The following is a 21,273-nucleotide window of genomic DNA, read 5'->3' as shown; positions in this document are numbered from 1 at the left end:
CCCTGAGATCAAGGCGTGAGTGGAGATTCAGAGCCAGACTTCACCAACTAAGCCACCCAGTTGCCCCTAACTGGGGCACTTCTTAAAACTAGTACTTTTAAGTCATCTAGTTCTGGAATGGACCTGATCATCTGAATTTCTAACAAGCTCTCAGGTCATGCTAATGCTGCTGGTCTAGGGACCACACATAAAGGAGCACTGGTATGTAGTTTACACCTTGGCTTTTCCAGGTTGGGTCTCCAAACAGCAGCACTGGCATCACTTGGGAAATTGTTGATAATGCCTCTTCAGACCCCACTCCAGACCTACTGAGTCAGAAGTTGCAGTTCAACAAGATCTCTAATGGATTTGTTAAGTACAAGTTTGAGAAACACTGGTTTATGTTTGAGACTCACACTAAAAGCTTTTTATTTATTTATTTTTAAATTGTTTCTGTTTTTTTTTTTTTAATTTTTATTTATTTATGATAGTCACAGAGAGAGAGAGAGGCAGAGACACAGGCAGAGGGAGAAGCAGGCTCCATGCACCGGGAGCCCGATATGGGATTCAATCCCGGGTCTCCAGGATCGCGCCCTGGGCCAAAGGCAGGCACCAAACCGCTGCGCCACCCAGGGATCCCTAAAAGCTTTTTAAAATTTATTGTATTTGTAAAGATTTTATTTGAGAGAGAGAGAGAGAGAGAGAGAGAGAGAGGGTAAGTGAGGTAGAGAGCATGAGCAGGGGGAGGAGCAGAGGGAGAGGGAGAAGCAGACTCCCCCTGAGCAGGGAGCCTGACATTGCAAATTCCAGGACCCTGGGATCATGACCTGAGCCAAAGGATGATGCTTAACCAACTGAGCCACCCAGGTGCCCCTAAAACTTAGCTTTTTATTGCACTATTTACACAGTAAAACACACCATTTTATAATATAATTCAATGAGTTTTGGTATATGGATAGTTTTTGTATCTTTTTTCCCTGATACCCAATACAATGACTTTCCTGTGCTGTTAAATGTTCTGGGAAAATATGATTTTTAATGACTCTGTAATACATGGTAAGGGTGTATCAGTTTAACCATTCTTCCATTGTAGGACACTTATTCTATTCCCAATTTTTCACTAGTGTAAATAGCTACCATGAATGCTTTTGGACACAAACCTTTTGTTTTCTGGACTTCAGAATAATTTTCCAAAAGTGGAATTACAGAGGAGAGGGACACTGGGCGGGTCAGAACAGATATCTATCACTCTAGAAGCCAGTTAATGAATTAAAAAATTTTTGTCTTTGGGTTTTAGGAAAATATGGCCAGAAATCACTTAAAAAATTCCCTTGCAGCAGGAACAGTGGGTTACAATGTGTTTTAAAAGAAAAGGCTTAGTAAGCTTATTGTATTATTTATCAACTAATGCAAGTTTTGAATCCCTTCTTTTCTTTCTTTCTTCTTTCTTTCTTTCTTTCTTTCTTTCTTTCTTTCTTTCTTTCTTTCTTTTTTTTTTTTTTTTTTTAAGATTTTGTTTATTTACTCATAGGAGACACAGAGAGAGAGAGGCAGAGACACAGGCAGAGGCAGAAGCAGGCTCCACACCGGGAGCCTGATGCGAGACTTGATTCCGGGTCTCCAGGATCGGGCCCGGGCCGAAGGTGGCACTAATCTGCTGAGCCCCCCAGGCTGCCCGAATCCCTTATTTTCTAACTATTCTTTTGCAATTCTAATGGATGTGGCCTGTATTTATCTAAGCAATGTTTCATGTGTAGAAAATAACTATTCTATTAAGGGTTTAAATGTATATATAACCAGGTTTATTAGCACTAGAATTTTTATCTTCTAGAATGTCAATTGGCTTAAGGAATGAAGTCAAGAGATATATTCACTTGTAGTCTTAGCAAGTACATTGCTGATCAGGAGCAAATTTCTACTTTTAAAAAAAGATTTTATTTATTTGAGAGAGAGAGGGAGAGCAGGGGAAGAGGGACAAGCAGACTCCATGCTGAATGTGGAGCCTGACGTGGGGCTCAATCTCAAGATCCTGAGATCATGACCTGAGCTGAAATCAGGAATTGGATGCTTCTACTTATACAAGGTAAATGTTTTAGACTTTTTTTTTTTTTTCCTAAAGAGGGTTTATGTGCTTTCCTTCTATAAACAAATGCATACTTAGATGGGAACTGATTTGTTGTTTTTTAAAAGATTTTATTTGAGAGAGAGCATGTGAGATCACAAGTGGGAGTGCATAGAGGGAGAAGCAGACTCCCCACCAAGCAGGGAGCTGGATGCAGAAATTGATCCCAGAACCCTGGGATCAAGACCTGAGCTGAAGGCAGATACTTAACTGACTGAGCCACTTCACCTGATTTGTAACCAGGCTTCTTCACTATATAAGGTCCTGGGTATCTTTTCATGTCAGTCAGTAATATATACGATCATTCCTAAGAAGTACCTGGTATTTCTCATTGTACCATAATTTGTTTAAGCTAATTATCTGACTGAGGTCTCCTATTGTTGGACATTGTTCCTTTCAATTTTATTATCAACTTCAATAAACATCTTTGCATGTGGCTTTTCTTGAGATAATTGTAGATTTACATGTAATTTTGAGAAACAAGAAATCCCTTGTACATTTTGCCCCACTTTCCCCTCATGGTAGCATTTTGCCAAATTATGTAACTAACAAGAGATTTCCTGTGTTTCTGTGTTTCATGGCTTTTTGCATGTCCTCTTTTTTTAAACTTAAATTCAATTAGGCACATGTCCCAATTATTTTTATTTTTGAGAGAGGGAGAGAATGTGGGGGTGCAGAGGGAGAGAATCTTAAGCAGGCTCCACACCCACTGCAGTCTAAGGATGGGCTGTCTCATGACCTGTGGTGAAATTAGATCAGACGCTTAACCAACTGACACCCAGGCGCCCCATGTTCCAATTTTTATTCTGAACTACATTTCTTAAAATGGGAATTGCTAGGACAGAGTTTGACCTTTTGGCCCGGATTCTGATGAAATGGCTCATTTTTCCAGATCTTCATCAATCCGACCGTTGGGGCTAGGTTTAGGCCCCTGTAACTTGAGATTACTTTCTTCTGGCACGTTTAAAAAAATTATTTATTCATGAGAGACCCAGAGAGAGAGAGAGAGAGAGAGGCAGAGACATAGGCAGAGGGAGAAGCAGGCTCCATGCAGGGAGCCTGATGTGAGACTTGATCCCGATCCCGGGACTCCAGGATCATGCCCTGGGCCAAAGGCAGGCGCTCAACTGCTGAGCCACCCAGGCATCCTCTTCTGGTACATTTTTAAATGGTTTTGTTTTTGACATTTAAATATTGTCTGTTTGAACTTAACTTTGGTATAAGATGTGAGGAAGGGATTGGATTTATCATTTCTTTATCTTCTAAATGATTAGCTAGTTGCTATAATGTAATTTACTGAGATCATCAAGAATTGTCTCCTGATTATCAAAATAGTTGTTAAAGCGATTAAAAAACTCCACCCCCCCCCAAAAAAATGGGATGCCTGGGGGGCTCAGCGGTTGAGTGTCTGCCTTTGACTCAGGGCATGATCCTGGGGCTGGGGATTCGATCCCACATCAGGCTCCTGCAGAGAGCCTGCTTCTTCCTCTGCCTGTATCTCTGCCTCTCTCCATCTCTCATGAATAAATAAAAATCTTTAAAAAAACCCCCCAAAACCAACCATGCATATTTGAAACTACTTGCTCATGGAGGGCCAAGGCCTTCAGAGTGTGAAGGGGATGAAGAGCTTTGTACCCATGTATAGAAACCTAGGGAAATATCTGATTGGCCTTGATTAGGTCAGGATGCCTATCTCTTAGACCTATTACTATGGCCAGGGGCTGTTATAGGTAGGTACACCAGCAATAGTTCCCGGTAGGGGAAGTGAAGAGGGGTATATTTTAGAGTAAAGAAAAAGGTATAATGCAAGGGAAAAAAAGGCAACCAATGGATTACAATGTTTAGAACATTTTATTAAAGTAAAATACTGTTAGAATTAAGTGAAATAGAAAAACATAGTAAATATTTACAAAAACATTGATAACACCAATCAAGTCACACACAGAAATGCCTTAAAAAAACTTCTAAGTTGCAAATTATGGAGATTCTCCAAAATGGATATAACCGCTCACTGCTGAGTATTCATGGCATTGGTATAAGATCTCTCTGTCCCCCCACTTTTCTGCAATCCAGTGCTCCCTAGATATTTGTTGTTTGGGAGATTCAAACTTAGGAGACAGCTTGAGGTGACAAGTCAAGAATTGAGATAGTCACATAACTTATGGCCTAATTTTCTTCACCCTATTGACTGTGTTGAGGCTATACAGACATAGCCAGGCTGTTTCTCTTCAGCCTCTGCTAACATTCAAATGGATAAATTTCTCAATGCTTGAGCAGAAATTCCACACATGAAAGGCTGAGTGGGGAGTATTTGTACTAGAACTATAAAATTCTATCTGATGGAAAATTACCTATAAAACTAAGGTAAAACAGAATTAATCATGTGGTATCTCATATTTACTGAAAGTAGGAAAAGAGGTAGACTAGACACTTTTACAATTTTAGCTTAATGAGGAGTCAATAAGCTATATTATGACGAAGCGACCATACAACCATCTCCAAAGTCCAGAAGAACTTAAAATCAGATTCTAAAGACAAGAGACACTCCAAACAAAGACAAAGCAGAGAAGAAAACAATGCCCAGGAGGTGGCCATTATTCGGACAGTATTATAAAAGGGTAATAGATACTTGTACTCTACACACTTCACTTTGATGGTTCTGGATTAAAACTATCTCCCCCAAACAAAATTCAGAGGGGAGGAAATTAAAGGATTCAGGTAATTCTAAAACCTGTCTTGGGCTTGATAAGACCGTTACTTAAAATAATCACATTTTTAGAACAGATCATCTTCATCTGATTCTTCGAGGTACTTTATAGGTTTCCTTGCACGTCCAGATTTGGCCCGAGGAGCCACAGCTGAGTCTAGGTCCAGATGGAAGTCTTCACTCTCCCCCTTGGATTTCTATAAGAGGAAGTCCAAATAATTTGCACAATGTTAGTCTGACAGCAACATATCACTGCAAAAAATACATCAACAGACTACAATTCAAGGAGTTTCCTTCCTTCTAATTAGTTAGAAACAGAACTAAGTAAGGCAACTCTCATTGACTAAGTGGCATATTTTTAAATGTAACTAGTAAAAGCTAAATGGATTATGAGATTTACATTTTTTAAAAACATTTATATATTTGAGAGAGAGAGAGTACAAGTGGTGAGGGCAGGGGTGGGGAAGGCAGAGGTAGAGGGAAAAGAAGGCTCCCACTGAGCAGGGAGCCTGACATGGGGCTCAATCCCAGAATCCTGAGATCAGGACCTAGCTGAAGGTAGATGCTTAACCAACTGAGCCACCCAGGCACCCCACATTTATTTCCTTAAAAATGTGTCAGATTAAAAAAAGTGTCAGATTACTAAGAGCAATCTTGGTTTTCAAAACACCTAGAACAAATGGACTGACTAGGATAAATACCTTGTTTGTGGCTGTTTTAGAAATCATCTTCTCAAAATTAGAGTCGGAATCATCAGAAGTGGATGGCTTCCTTTTGCGGCGATTTTTCGTTTTTGGGGGATCAGGCTTTTGAGAGACATCAGAATTTAAGCCTGGATCCTTTTTGGTTCCTTTTGGTGCAGCCCCTTTTTTTGCACCTGTAGTGGAGGTGGAAGACTGACCTGCAAATCAACACAGGCATTCACCATGTGCCCACTCTTAGATAAACTGTTCTGTGAACTTTCTTTAGCAAGCTGTTGATTGCTTATATTTAACATAAGAAAAAAATCTCACAGAGCTGAAAATACATTACAGAACCAAAGTATTTTTAAGCATCTTTTTTTTTTTTAAATAAGAAAGCACTCTTTTTTTTTTTTTTTAAATTTAATTTTATTCATTCAGAGAGAGACAGAGACAAAGGCAGAGTGAGAAGCAGGCTCTAATGCAGGGAGCCCGACGTGGGACTCGATCCCGGATCTCCAGGATCACACCCCAGGCTGCAGGTGGTGCTAAACCACTACACCACTGGGGTTGCCCAGCATCTATTTTTTTTTTTTATAGGTTTATGTATTACAGTAAACTTTTATACTGTTTATAAACTCTGTCCCTGTCATATAAATGAGCTAGATAATGCCTGGCATTTTGAGAAACACGCTGATTTTAAAACTTTTGATCACCAGTTTTGATTATGAAGATCTAAATAGTTGCTCCCATTTGGAAAAGGTTTAATTTCATTAAGAGTAACTTTTGGGAATAAAAAACTGAAATTGACTTGTGGCAGCCAGTTACTTAATCCCAATATTAACCCATCTGAAAGACTGAAGCTCACTTTTTGGTGCTATCTTCTTCACGGCCACCTTCTTTTTAGGAAGGGGGTTTACAATTTCAGTTTCAGCCGAGAAATCAGCAGTAGAACCTGGAGAAAGTGGTACACTGTCCTTGGCATCGTCAGCATCAAGGTCCATTACTTCAAATGGAAAGGAAAATAGTACACATAAGCAACACAACAAAATCTGTTTCCTGCTCTGAATCCCTATTTAAATACCAAGTCTGAGATTTTTCTTGAATATTTAAAACACACGCTTATAAACTTTTATCTAATTTCTGGATTCTTCATGGGCAGGTGTTTTTTGTACCTTTAGCGTCCAGCACAGTAAATGGCAAGCACATGATTATGTTCAGTATATCAAGTGTAGAACCTCTTTCTGAGCAAAACTAATCCCCCCCCTTTTTTTGTATTTATTTATGATAGTCACAGAGAGATAGAGAGAGAGGCAGAGACACAGGCAGAGGGAGAAGCAGGCTCCATGCACCGGGAGCCCGACGTGGGATTCGATCCCGGGTCTCCAGGATCGCGCCCTGGGCCAAAGGCAGGCGCTAAACCGCTGCGCCACCCAGGGATCCCAGCAAAACTAATCCTAATGAACATCAGTGTAATGCTACTAAGAACACACATTTATTTTCCAAGGCAGGACTTAGATAATGCAGTTTGGTTAGAACCCAGCTGGATCTGAGTGCCCCAGTAAAGCAAGACATATCACTATTTTTACTTAAATACATACCTGAGGGGGCACTTTTCTGTGGCTTCAGTTCTTTGGCAGTACGTCTAGAATTAAAATAAAACAAAACAAAAACCAACATTCTGACAACCAATTCTAACTGTGTCAAGCAACAAAGAATATATCATTGGTTACTGACAACAATCATGATAAAATTCATATTAGAGAACATACTTTGGGGAAGCTTTGGTCTTATGTGGGCTGACATCTGATGGAACAGAATCCTCATCTTGAATTCTTTCTTCAAAATCTGAGAAACTGTTGTCTAAATCCAAATCCACTGTGAATTTCTTTTTTGCTATAAAAAACATACATAGACAAAGAATACATGAGGGTTAACAGAAGTATTTAATCTACAGATTGATAGAACATTTCATGAAGATTTAAGCTTTCATCTTCTAAAAGATGCTTTCGTTTTTCAAAAACTTAATAATCACTGCTCTATAACAATTCCTGGCCATTCAGATCTTTCAGCACATCTAGCATGTTGTTCACTTTTCCTTACTTGCTGCTCTCCGTGGCTCTACCTCTCGTGGAGGGACATCAAAGTTACTTTCATTACTGCTCATATCTGATTCTGAATCAGACCAGGGGTTTCTCTTCTTTCCTTTTTTGATGGGTTTAAACGGCAATGTAGTTTGCTTCGTCTTGGTACCTAGAAGGGAGATAGGAATTAACAACCTTTACATGTTCTTCGACTCACTTTTCTCCATCTATAATCCATCCATCTTTCAAATATTTATTGAGCTCTGTGCTGGTATTGAGAATACAACGGTGAACAGAGATGGACATAGTCCCTCTTCCTGGAGCTTAGAGTTTGGTCATCTAATTCCGTAAAGAAATACAATGTGTCAAAAAAAAAAAAAAAAGAAAAAAGAAATACAACGTGTCTGAGTATATGTGTTTTAATATGAGGCTGCTCCAAGAAATGCTTGAGCTGAGATGTGAAGTTTAAATTAGAGTTAACTAGTTGAAGGCAGGTGGGTGATGAAACATTCTAGCACAGAAGATAGCATGTACAAAGGCCCTGGGGGGAAAATGGTACATTTAGGAAACTGAAAGAAATCCAGGGGGATCCCTGGGTGGCTCAGTGGTTTAGCGCCTGCCTTCAGCCCAGGGCATGATCCTTGGAGTCCTGGGATCACCTCCCACATCAGGCTCCCTGCATGGAGCCTGCTTCTCCCTCTGCCTGTGTCTTTTCTCCTTTTCTCTCTCTCTCTCTGTCTCTCATGAATAAATAAATAAAAAAAATCTTAAAAAAAAAAGAAAAGAAAAGAAAAGAAATTCATATGGCTAGAAAGCAGAAGTTGGGAGACAGTGGCTCGTCTTGTTAAGGATTTTGTTTTATTTTAAAATTTTTACTGATTTAAGTAAGCCCTATACTTAACTTGTGGCTTGAACCCATGACCTTGAGGTCAAGAGTTCTATGCTCTACCCACTGAGCCAACCAGGAGCCCTAAGGATTTTGTTTAAACAGGGAACCATTATGACTAGATTTGCATTAAAAAAAATTCTCCCAGGCTGCAAGGTAGAGGTTGGAAGGGGGCAAGAATAGATGTAAAGAGATCAGCAGGAGGTTGTTGGAAGTCAAGGCAAGGAAGAGAATTCAAAGAGAAAACAATGGCTAGGACCATACCTTGATGCTTGTTTAATGGCTGACTCACTAGTCCTGACCCAAAGATTACAAGAGCAGCCTCCTTCATATTCTTTTTTTTTTCCTCCTTCATATTCTTATCAATATACCTGTCTACTTCATATATCCTAGTTTAATGTAATCTTATCCAGCATCCTCCAACAATGGTTTTTTTTTAACTGTCTGTAATCTGGTTAAACTATTTTTTACTATTTCCCAATATAAAGTTTCCTTTCACTCTGTTAAGGGGGACTTTTCATTGTCCCATGTGTATTATGTGCCCATTTTTCTTTTCCCAATCTAGAATACCTAAATCTTATCTACTCTTTAAGACTTTAACCTAAGTTTTACCTCTCCCATAAAGCCTCTACAATGTACATGCACCCACACTGATCTCGCCTTTCAGTTCCTACAATGGCTAGTATATACTGCTTAACTCTTGTTCTTAATAAACCTCTTGAAGGTAAATGCCATGCTCTCCCACTTCTTGTGTCCTCATATTATTTAAGAGTAATAAAACTCACAGGAACATGAGTGCTCAAAATACTCAACTGATTCTTTGGTTTTATATGCTAAAAGATCGCTAGCTAGGTTTAAAGTTAAAAGTGTGCTGCATGCATTAGATGGTCAATATATAATTTTGTGCAGTATGCAGTATGGCATACTTTTATTATTTCTTTAGTTTAATACTAAGATGTTTCCATATGTTTTATTCATCTTGTATTCCCCACAGAGCTGAGTACACATTATCTATTAAAAAAAGTAGATACTCAAAATTAGACTTATAGATTAATCAATGGAATAGAGTTGAGAGTCCATAAATAAACCTTAATATTTATGGCCAATTGATTTTTGACAAGGGTGAAGACAATTTTTATTTATTTATTTATTTATTTATTTATTTATTTATTATTTATTTATTCATGAGAATACACAGAGAGAAGACAGAGAGAGAGGCAGAGGCACAGGCAGAAGGAGAAGCAGGCTCCATGCAGGAAGCCCCACGTGGGACTCCATCCGGGGTCTCCAGGGTCACCCCTGGGATGAAGGCAGGCGCTAAACCGCTGAGCCACCCGGGCTGCCCTATTTTTATTTTTTTTAAAACACTTTATTTGAGAGAGAATGTGAGAAAGAGAATGAGCTGAGGGGGAGGGGGAACGGGGGGGGGGGGGTGAGAGCAGGGAGCCCTATGTGGGGCTCTATTCCAGGACCCTGGGATCATGACCTGAGCCAAAGGCAGACACTCAACCACTGAGCCACCCAGGTGCCCCAAGCCTCTGACTCTTGATTTTGGCAGGTCATGATCTCAGGGACCTGAGATCAAGCCCCATGTGGGGCTCTGTGCTCAGGGTAGTCTTTCAGATTCCCTCTCTTTTTCTCCTGCCCCTCCTGGACTCATGCACCCATGCTCACTCTAAATAAAACAAAAATCTTAAAAAAAAAAGTTAGAATACATAAAGATATCTTACAACTAACTCAACAACAACAAAAGATAAATAACCTACTTAGAAAAATGGGCTAAGGGTCTGAATAGACATTTTTCCAAAGAAATATAAATGACCTTTAGGCACATAAGATACTCAAAAATAATTAGCCAACAGGGAAATGCAAACCCAAACCATGAGATACCACTTCATAGCCACTAGGATGGCTAGAACAAAAAAGAGTGACAAGGAATTAACTGTGTTGGTGAGGATGTGGAGAATTGGAGCCCTCCTACGCTGCTGGAGGGAATGTAAAATGGGGCAGCTGCTCTGAAGAACAGTATGGCAGTTCCTCCAAAGGTTAAACATAGAAAAATATGACCCAGTAAAATTCCACTCCCAGGATCTACCCAAAAGAAATAAAAACCTTAAGTCCACATAAAAACTTGTATATAATATACAAGTATTCATAGCAGTGTTCATAACAGCTAAAAAGTGGATATAAGCCAAACACTAATCAACTGATGGATAAATAAATAAAATGTGTTATATCCATACTATGAAACACATTAGTTGGCAATAAAAAAGAATGAAGTATTGATACATGTTACTACATAGATGATGACCACCAAAAACATGCTAAGTGAAAAATGCTGGGGACAACAGACCAGACGTTGTAGGATTTTATTTATAGGAAATGTCCAGAATAAGTAAATCTAGAAACAGAAAGTAGATTTAATGGTTGCCTACGATAGGGGAAATTGGTAGGAAATGGGAAGTGACCATTAATGGGTAGAGTGTTTCTTTTTGGTGCAAAAAACTTTTAAAACTGTTGAGTATACTAAAATGATTGAATGGTACACTTTAAATTGATGAATTTTAATATGTGAATATCTTAAGAAGTTAAAAAAAGGTAGATATTCAGTAAAGGTATAATCAAATGTTAGTAGAATTCTTAATTCTATTTAATTTACTGAGTGCTACTTACATCCCAGGCGTGGTGTTCAACTAGAGGGATAATATAAACATGGCTAAGATGTGCTCATTGTTCTCAAGTAGTTTTATATATTAATATATATTACAGCCTTATAATTGGCTAGAAAGTGGAATTTAATAAACTGAGAGTGTTTTCTTTAGATCTCAACTAAGGAATTCAAGTTGCTGAATTAACAAACTATTTAAAAATCCTTTCTAAAATAAATCATATCCAAGGACAGTATTAGGGAGATTCAAGTAAACTCCAGACATAGCCCTCCCTCATATTACTCAGCAAGGGCTTTCTAAACATCTATGCGGAATGTACTAGGTATCAGACACAATTTAATCTCAACTCTATACCATTTTACTAAAATATTTTAATACCTGGTTCTCTTTTCTGTTTCTTCTCCAACCTTTGTTTCAGACCTTCTATTTCGATACTCTCTTCTTGAGGGCTCCCTTCAGTGTTTTCATTCTAAAAGAGAGCAAGACAAAGATGGTCAAGCGCTGCCAACTTATTTGGAAAAATGTAAGGTCAAATATACAAATATATATCAAAGAGTGATTTTTTTTTTCTTTAAGTTTTGGTTAAGAGCTCTGAATAAAGGTACGGATATAACTTTTCCAAGATACTTAACCATCAAAAAAATGGGGCTCATAGGAAAGCAAAGTTATGATTAAATGTAGGATTAATTGCAAACTATGGGATTAGAAATTTTATATCATTTGTTCAGTTTTAAGCTGAAAAAAGTTTTATCTATAACTTTTCAAGAGTAGTACCTTAGTTTTATTTTTTTTGAAAAAGGTTTTATTTGAGAGAGAGAGAGAGAAAGAGAGAGAGAGAGAGAACACAAGTGGGGGGAGGGACAGGGAGAAGCCGACTCCCCACTGAGCAGGGAGCCTGATGTGAGATTCTACCCCAGGACCCTGGGATCATGACCTGAGCCAAAGGCAAAGCTTAACTGACAGCCACCCAGGCACCCTACCTTAATTTTCTTTTTAATTTTCTTTTCTGCCTCTGCTTTCATCTCTATGGTCACTCGGGGGATGACTCTTTTCCCGCAAGGAGAAGGCAAAACTTCAGCCATTTGTGTTTTTTTCCCCTTTCCTTTCCCTCCTTTCCCTGGAAGTCCTATTTGTTCTTCTTGTTTTTCCTTTGTTTCAACAGCCTACAAAAGAGATAAAAGAAAGCAAGTTTATAAGTCAACAAAAACACTACAAAAATCAGGCTACTTTATAGAAAGAATAAAAGGCAACAGTTAAACTGATTTCAATTTGTTATATCTTAAGATAAATCTTTAAAAATTTATGTGTGCTATCTCTATACCCAGTGTGGGGCTTGAACTCATGACCCTGAGATCAAGAGTCACAAGCTCTTCCAAATGAGCCGGCTAGGCATCCCTCGACTTAAAAGTAAATTTGTGATAAGCTGTGCCACAACTAAATAATACCACCAATAATAGTAAAGATATCATTAAGGCCCATTTGACAAGTGTGGAGACAAAAGACTGGGTTCTACTCTTGATTCTACCATTTAAGCCTTCTGAAGATAAAAAGGAGACACTGTGTTAGGGACAAAATACATAGATACATATAAACATATTTGTAAACTCAAATAAGAAGTGAAAGGATGGGATTCCACTTGTATATCCATACGAAGTATGACAATATAAAACTATGTTAAGTGTTCTAGCTTAATTTATGAAATGCTTTTTCTTATCTTAAGATAGTGTAGGAAAACAAAGCAAATTAGGGAGATTTAGATAACAAAGTATCTTCTGAATCTACTGATTAGCTAGCCCAGAAGGTAAACATCTTTGTCCTTTTGTGTTGACTTGGGAGATTGATTGGTCTTTTTCCATATTTAAATTATCTTTATGTTCTCAGTCACAGTCAGTCAGAAATCAACTCCTACCTTGTCCTCTTTGTCCAAAAACTTCTAGGTAGCATGTTTCTGGGCATCATTTACTTTATTCTAACAATCGTTTTTTTTTTTTTTTTTTTAAATGTGTTATCTTGGAATGTTTTCTTATGCCTCTTATATTCTTTGTCTTGCCAATTATGAAATTTCTTGACAAAGAGGTATATTGCTAGAATGTTCTATTTCATTAAAACTCTAACATGGGCATTATGAACTACACACCTCCAGCTCTTCAACAAAAGTAGCCAAGTCTTCTTTCCACAGATCTGTTGGACTCTTTCTCTTTAATGTTTCTAGTTCTTGCTCCTTCATAAGACAGTCAGAAAATTAAGAATTAATTTATAGGCATAAATAGCACACAATTTTCATGAAGCACACAGTCTTTACTTTCACCATTAGAAATGAATACCATGTACCCTCCATTAACAACTCACTTTTTCATTTCTCAGCTTGCACAGTTCATCCTTCTTCTCCTTGGTGAGATACCAAAGAGGCATATCAAGAAGGTAGTTGAAGGTTGGTCCAGAATCTCTTACAGAGTCACTCTTTTCAGCTTCATTTTCATTGTCACTCTCTTCATTCTCTTCTTCATCTGGTACCTAGAGGAAGAATTAAAATGTAGCTTTATCAGGAAATGTGAAACAGAGACATTAGATTATATGTAGTTTTTAATAACATAGAAAATGCTAATTAAGAAATTACCTTTTGCTGAGCTTCTTTCCAAGCCTTCACAGGATCCGAATCATATCCCCTCTGAATCAGAACTTTAATTAATTCTTTCTTAGGCTTATTTTCTATTAAAAAAATGTAAACAAATTATTGTTTTGAGCAATATTTTAGAATAGGAATATGGTTTTACCATATTAATTCAAAAGATTAAAACTAACAATTAAGCTGTCTTTGTTTTGCATCAATTTATACATCGTGGTATACAGAGGTCTTTTTCCTAAACCGACAAATGTAAATTACCACAAGGGGGACAGTCAAATCACATATGAGATTGTTGACCTGATTGTTAACACTAAAAGAACAGAAGACAATCAAAACTTTATTTCTAAAAAAAAAAAACAAAAAAAAAAAACCCCAAAACAATTATTTCTGATAAGTATCTACCTCAATTATATTCTCTTTTAAGATTTTTAACATTTGATTGGACAAGATTTTAGTGCCACCAACCCAAGCACTGATTTCTGCATGCTGCATCCATTCCTGTTTTCTAGAGTGCCTTTCTTCTAATAACAACTGCAGTCAATTTATTACACTTTGAGAGATACTGAGTTACTAGCTATAAGGTATTTCAGAATGAATTTCTGAGCACTATCGTTTACCAATTAACTTGATATAGATTACATATTTAGACTCTCTACACTTTTATACTCAGGAAGACTGGATAGTCCCTTATTTCCTAAATTCCGGTCAACAAGATACAATCTTTACTTTTGTTTTCTTTGAATCATGTCCAACATCATCATTTTAGCCTTGTCTTAAACAAAAGTTCTATGAAATCAGGGGGCGGACATGCTAGTGCTATTAGTTTTAAAAATAGAAAATTATTCTGTGATCACCAGGGACTCATGTTGCCATGTTTTGGGGACTTGCTACTATAATCTACAAGTTAGTTGCCTAGCTTTCCCAGTTAGTCCTGGACAGGGTTGAGCTATTTTTTTTTAACCTTACTAACACTCCAGCTTTTATAAAAATTGTTTTCTTCCTGCTCACTTAAACCCTGACTTAGTTGCTTCTAGAATATCTTTTTAAAAAAAGATTTCCTGGGAAATAGCTCTTTTAGTCCTCAGTATGCAATTTACTTGTAATATAAGCCATTTATAAACTTTGTTCCAGCCTTTTTCTCCTCTCTCAGACTTTTTTTTTAAGATTTTATTTTATTTATTTATTTATTCATGAGAGGCACACACACAGAGAGAGAGAGAGAGAGAAAGAGAGGCAGAGACACAGGCAGAGGGAGAAGCAGGCTCCATGTAGGGAGCCTGACGTGGGACTCGATCCCAGGGTCTCCATGATCATGCCCTGGGCCAAAGGCAGAAGCTAAACTGCTGGGCCACCGGGGCTTGCCCCTCCTCTCTCAGATTTAACATTTCTTCTCTTGATCACTTTACACAGGTATCTTTCTAGCTCTCTATTCTCTGTCTAAATGTCAACCAAATCTTGATTTCTCAAGATGTTCAATCTAAGAAAGGCTATCTTTTTCAAGCTATAAATGCCTAGGTATTTGAAAGAAATTCTTGTAGAAGTAACCAGCTGAACTAAAGGATTTTGCTCTCCCTCCAAATGTTTAAAGTTAGGCATTATTGTAGTTTTAGTGCAGATAGTTATTATTATTTTTTCAGATAGTTATTAATCTGAAAACATACCAATAATTATTTTGCCATCTATTTTCTCTAAGATAAAGCGAGCCTGATTGTTCAGTTTAGCAGATTCAGCGCCAAGCATTCCTAGAAGCCATTCTTTTCTTAATCCATAATATTTAAGCCTTAGTTCAAAGAAGTCTCTTAGAATATCCAACACTGTGTCATATTTCTTTAAACAACCTACATGGTCAAAAAGCACCTAGAAAATAAACATAGGATTAGAGCCAAGAAGAGGTAAATTGGCTAAACTTTAATGGTTTTAGGAAAATGACTTTATTCTTCAAAAATATAAAAGTATTCTAGGATATTCTTTTAAAATTGATATTAAACTTTAATATAAATCAAACATGGGTACCATTAAAACATACCATGGAGTTGCATGTGAGACTAGTTTGGAGTTTGAAGACTTTGTGTAGCCCCACTCTCTCTGCCTCTGCCAGTTTCTCTTCAGTCATCTTCACAACAAACTTCACAGTGGTGTCTGTATGGTACTCCCTATAATCTGTTATGAGAGGTGGTGTCTTCTCAGTGCCATTCAACATGGGTTCTAGAACCTGTTCTTTATAGGTCTAAAGAAAGGCATAATCCCCTTGTAAGTGTCTTAAATACAGGCTTAGGAGTATTCAACAAGCAGTAGTACAAAGTGTTTCTCCGATCACAAAAATCAAAGAGGAAATCCACAATTACCTACCTGGGTCCATGTTCTGACAGGAAGCTCTGAAATTTCAATGGTTGTGGAATTAAGTATAGCCACTTCACCACTAATCACATACTGATTTGGAGCCAGCTCTTCAATAGTACCCTTGAAGTTCTTGTAACTTGGAAGCTAAATTGGTATTTTAAAGAAAAATAGGTTTTCTAAATGTGACACTGAAAACAGAAATCCCAATAGCATTAAATCTAATGAACATGAAAGGGCTAAACAAATTTTATATGTGTCCTCTTTAACCATATAATTTACTGAATTGAGACCAAAAGGAAATGAAGGATCCTGATACACACAGAATAGTTACCATTGGCAAAGGTTCTTCTCCATCCATCAAACGCCTGATATTATTTACAACTTCACGAATATCAAAGTTGGGGATTTTGCAGGACCACCCAGTACCAATTCCTTCAGCACCATTTATCAGCACCATGGGTATAATGGGAATGTACCATTCAGGTTCAACACGTTGATTGTCATCATATAAAAACTTTAAAGTCTGATCATCTTTTGGTGGAAACAATAACCGAGCCAAAGGGCTAAAGAAAACAAAGAATGTTATTTTACAAAAATATTGGCTTTGATACTTAACTTGTAAGAAGGATATATGTTTATTTCATATCTATGCATGAAAATACTTTGGCTTTATTTGCTGATGAATAATCATTTAACAGTATTTATTGAGCACTTTGTATGTGCCAGACACCACAAATATAAAGTATCTAAAGAGATCACATTCTACTACAGGGAGAAAGGCAATGGACATACATTTTGTCAGGTGGTAGGGTAAATGCTAAGAAGAAAGAAAAAGTAGGTAAAAGTGACTGAATGATTGAAGGTGCCGAGGAATGGTAACACTTTCTGAAAGGATAATACTAGAGAATAAATTGAGAGAATGAGCCATCATATGCTTATTTGAAGATTATTGTAAGCAGAGGGATCAATAAGTAAAAAGCCCTGAAGAGTGTGCTTGGCATGTTTGATTATAGGCAGAGGCCAGTTGTGTTTGGAAGGGAGATTGTGAGATGGGAGTCAAAAGATATGGGGAGTGGACACATAGATCATGTAAAGTCCTTTAGATTTTACTCTAAATGAAGCAGTTAGAAGGTTCTGAACCAGAGTGATCTACTTAAAAAAAAAAAAGAAATTAGTTGGCTGCCATAAGAAAGAAGAATGGTGGACTATATTAATTTAGATAAATAGGATGCCTTAATATTTGTCTAATGCAAAGCCCGTAGGATTTGGTGATGGATTGGATGCCATTGTGAAAAAAGGTGACTTCACGGTTTTTAGTCTGAGGATTAGGATGATGGCGTCCCATTTACTGAGACAGGAAGACTAAGAATTTTGTTTCAGACTTAGGTTTGAGATACTTATTAGGCATCTGAGTGGTAAATATTGAGAGACAGCTGTAAGAGATTCAGAGTTGGAACTATTGAGACTAGATGGATGGATTATCATCTATGGTTGGGATAGTATAGCTAGTGGAAAGAGAGCTAATGAAGGAATTTCAGGGCAGGCCAGTACTTATAGGTTGGGAAGATGAGAAAGAACCAGCAAAGAAGACAAATAAGGAAGAAAGCCAACAGTTTGGTGTCTTAGAGGCCAAATAAAGAATTTTTAGGAGGATAAAGTGATTATCCAATGCTGCTGAGCGATTGAATAGGATGACAGTGGAAAACTATTCATAATGTACTTTCTGTACTTATAAAGGAAGTAAACTTTCAGCTATGATATTTAGGAAAAATTAAGCTCTTCTTTACTCTGATCCCAAGTCTACAGCAGGGTTTCTCAACCTGGGCAGCTTTGACACTTTGGATCAGATAATTCCTTGTTATGGGGGGCTATCCTATGCATTATAGTGTATTTAGCAGTATCTCTGGCTGCTACCCACTAGATGTAGCACAGCTCCCCTAGTCATGACTATCAAAAATGTCTCCAGACATTACATTATGTCTCCTGGGAGATGGGGTGGTAGTGCAAAATCTACCCTGGTTGAGAACCACTGCTCTATACAATGAAAGAAAAGAAAATATAAGAAATGGAAGTAAAAACATTAGGTTGGTAAGGAAACAATACTTCTAAGAAATTCAAAGGCATGGCTATCAAACTGAATTAGAATTTAGATTGTTTATTGTTCTTTTTAAAGAATTTTATTTATTTACTCATGAGTAGAGGCAGAGACATAGGCAGACACAGAATCAGATTCCCTGTGAGGAGCCCAATGCGGGACTCAATCCCAGAATGCTGGGATCATACCCTTAGCCAAAGGCAGGTGCTCAATCACTAAGCCACCCAGGCATCCTGAATTTGTTTATTGTAAAGAGTAGCATAATTAAACTTAAATGAGCTAGTTTAAAAAAAAAAAAAAGAAGAATATTCTAAGTGTATCAAAATTACGTTTTCTGATTAATTGAATTTTTATATTTTTGGTCAACTAAATTCATTTGAAAATTAGAAATGGCAATTCACTAGAAATTGAAAGCATACCCACCTGAGCATTGTGAAGATGTATCGAGGACTAGCAGAATCCTTGCCACCGTGCAGCCTAGTACCAAACTGACCAATGGGCTGCAAGAGGTTCAGATTATTGCTACCCACAAAATTCTGAGCCAAATTTATAATGGTCATCATTAGTGACATCTAGAGGTGGAAAAGAGATTCGTTAATCAGATCTGGAGGCTTTTAATACATATCCATTATGACTAAGCCCCACTATAATCCTGTAGGGTTTTATGAGGTGTAGATGTTTATTGACTCTTCCCAGATTAATACATGGCAGATGTACATAAACCCAAGACTTCTGGCTCCAAGGTCAGGGCTCTTGCCTTCTAATAGTTTCTAAAGTCCTATTCAACCTTGGGGGCATAGGTCTTCTCTTCACCTTTAGCAGAATGAAGTATATCCTTGTTTGTGTTATAACACTTTGCTCCTTTTCTATTCTAGCATGCATCACTTTAATCTATAGTTGTGTGTGCGTGTGTGTGTGTGTTGGCCTTCTATTTAAATTGTGATTATACCCTGAAGTAAGGAAAATATTTGATTTTTTTTACCCTATCCTTGCTACAGGGTAAGCATTTGACAAATACGTGAACATTTACCAAATGCTAACAATATTTTAATTGAAAGCAACAAGCAACATAATCATTACGTTTAAAGTTCTAGAAACCTATAGGCAACTTAGTTCTTTAAAATATAATGAATGCAAAAAACTATAATCACAAAAGAAAAAGGGAATATATGTTTGTATAAAGTTAAGCAATTCAGAAATATAAAAATTAGAAAGTTGTCTTTTTCAATTGACAGGGATAACCAAAGTTAACAACCTGGAGCACACCCTTCTAGGTATTTTGCTTTAAGTATTGTTCTGGCTCTTTTTCTCCTCACTAACAATGGACTGTGGATATTCTCAATGTTAGTACACACAGATTTACTTCGGTTATATAATTGATTCCAGGCATGGAAGTGTCACAATCTACAACAATTTTCCAATTGATGGACATTTTCAATGTCTAAATTTTAGCCTCACAAAGGTATATTAAACATCACTAAATATCTTTGAACATAGACACTTGTAGATTTATGAGTCCCCTTACCGGAACGTTATTATTATTACTTTTTAAAAGATTTTATTTATTTATTCATGAGAAACACAGAGAGAGAGAGAGAGAAAGAGAGAGAGAGAGTGCAACAGGCAGAGGGAGAAGCAGGCTCCATGCAGGGAGCCTGACGTGGGACTCGATCCGGGGACTCCAGCATCATGTCCTGAGCCGAAGGCAGATGCTCAACCCACAGGTGTCCCTCCTGTTAAGGTTTTGTTTGGCGAGACTGAGCTGGCCCCTACTCCCGCAAGCCTAGCTCTGGCCTTTCTCAGCCCACGTTATGGCTGCCAAGTGCACAGGGTCTCCAAGATCACGCCCTGGGCCGAAGGCAGTGCTAAACCGCTGAGCCATTGGGTTGCCCAAGATTATTTTTAGAAATTGATTTGTTAGGTCAAAGGATAAGCACATTTACAGTTTGACAGATTTCACCAAATTCAGGGCTCTTGCCTTCCAATAATTTCTATCAAGTCCTATTCAACCTTGGAGGCATCCTCTATTATGGATAAACAAGTGTTCATCTCATCAAGTACTCTAAGTGTTTGGAAAGTGATTTTGCAGGTATTATCGCTATAATGCTTTCTGGAAACATTATGGATTGTGTGTTTACCTCACCATGATGATAAGAGGACATCTCAGCCACTGACCCAGCCAACTGGGCAACCTTCACCTCTCGCTTGTCATTCCGTTTGAAACAGGTAAACAAAACCTTTCTTTGACCTGGTTTCAAGCCTTTAAAATAAAAGAAGTACAAATATTAGTATCCTCAACTTAACTATTTTTGGACATTGATTTCTATGTAAGACAAAAACAGGCTAACAAATTGGAACTCACCATCCACCATAGATGGGATAGATCTCTCGTTATCAGAATTTGAGAACAGGATAAGTTCCTTATTTATAAAGTCATTGTATGTCAGATATGTGGTAGTTTGCCCATACAAGTAATCCTGAGGGATCAAAGAGAGTATTACATGATCTAGTTTAAAATAAAAAAAGATCATTGACTTTAATAATGCTTGAAACAAACAAATAAATATAAAGAAGTAAAACAGAAATAGAAATCTTTCATCATATCATTTCTGTGATAATTCTTAAGTCCCTCAAAGATACAGAATTAGGGATCCCTGGGTGGCGCAGTGGTTTGGCGCTTGCCTTTGGCCCAGGGCGCGATCCTGGAGACCCGGGATCGAATCCCACATCAGGCTCCCGGTGCATGGAGCCTGCTTCTCCCTCTGCCTATGTCTCTGCCTCTCTCTCTGTCTCTCTGTGACTATCATAAATTAAAAAAAAAAAAAAAAAAAAAAAAAAAAAGATACAGAATTATATAGAAGTATTTTACTGTTTCAAAGATAAAGCAAATTAAAAAAAACACAACAAAACAAAACAAAAAGATAAAGCAAATTAAAAAAAACACAACAAAACAAAAAAAAAGATAAAGCAAATTTAATTGTTGCACAATTAAGAAAAACTGCACTGCCTTTTTATTTTTTAAAGATTTTAATTTATTTATTCATGAGAGACACAAACAGAGAGAGTATGAGTGAGGCAGAGACAC

The 21,273-nt window shown here is 37.5% G+C and overlaps 1 protein-coding gene across 1 annotated transcript in view; it reads right to left on the bottom strand.

Annotated features, from left to right (window-relative positions):
• Positions 1-3,936: 3,936 nt before the first annotated feature.
• The window catches only part of TOP2A (DNA topoisomerase II alpha), a 29,436-nt gene continuing 12,099 nt past the window's right edge, over positions 3,937-21,273 (bottom strand). The window contains exons 18-35 of the mRNA XM_025995724.2: positions 20,551-20,665; positions 20,327-20,448; positions 18,612-18,760; positions 16,425-16,656; positions 16,103-16,237; positions 15,780-15,980; positions 15,415-15,610; positions 13,745-13,836; positions 13,477-13,641; positions 13,265-13,348; positions 12,108-12,290; positions 11,506-11,596; positions 7,592-7,741; positions 7,261-7,384; positions 7,090-7,133; positions 6,357-6,494; positions 5,510-5,709; positions 3,937-5,005 (exon numbers count right to left, since the gene is read on the bottom strand). Coding sequence (XP_025851509.2) covers positions 4,877-5,005; positions 5,510-5,709; positions 6,357-6,494; positions 7,090-7,133; positions 7,261-7,384; positions 7,592-7,741; positions 11,506-11,596; positions 12,108-12,290; positions 13,265-13,348; positions 13,477-13,641; positions 13,745-13,836; positions 15,415-15,610; positions 15,780-15,980; positions 16,103-16,237; positions 16,425-16,656; positions 18,612-18,760; positions 20,327-20,448; positions 20,551-20,665 — 2,550 coding nt within the window. The 3' untranslated portion in view covers positions 3,937-4,876. The remainder of the gene's footprint in view (positions 5,006-5,509; positions 5,710-6,356; positions 6,495-7,089; positions 7,134-7,260; positions 7,385-7,591; positions 7,742-11,505; positions 11,597-12,107; positions 12,291-13,264; positions 13,349-13,476; positions 13,642-13,744; positions 13,837-15,414; positions 15,611-15,779; positions 15,981-16,102; positions 16,238-16,424; positions 16,657-18,611; positions 18,761-20,326; positions 20,449-20,550; positions 20,666-21,273) is intronic.

The sequence above is a fragment of the Vulpes vulpes genome, chromosome 2 (assembly GCF_048418805.1).
Source record: "Vulpes vulpes isolate BD-2025 chromosome 2, VulVul3, whole genome shotgun sequence".
NCBI classification, from domain to species: Eukaryota; Metazoa; Chordata; class Mammalia; order Carnivora; family Canidae; genus Vulpes; species Vulpes vulpes.
This window is presented reverse-complemented; position numbering and strand designations above follow the sequence as displayed.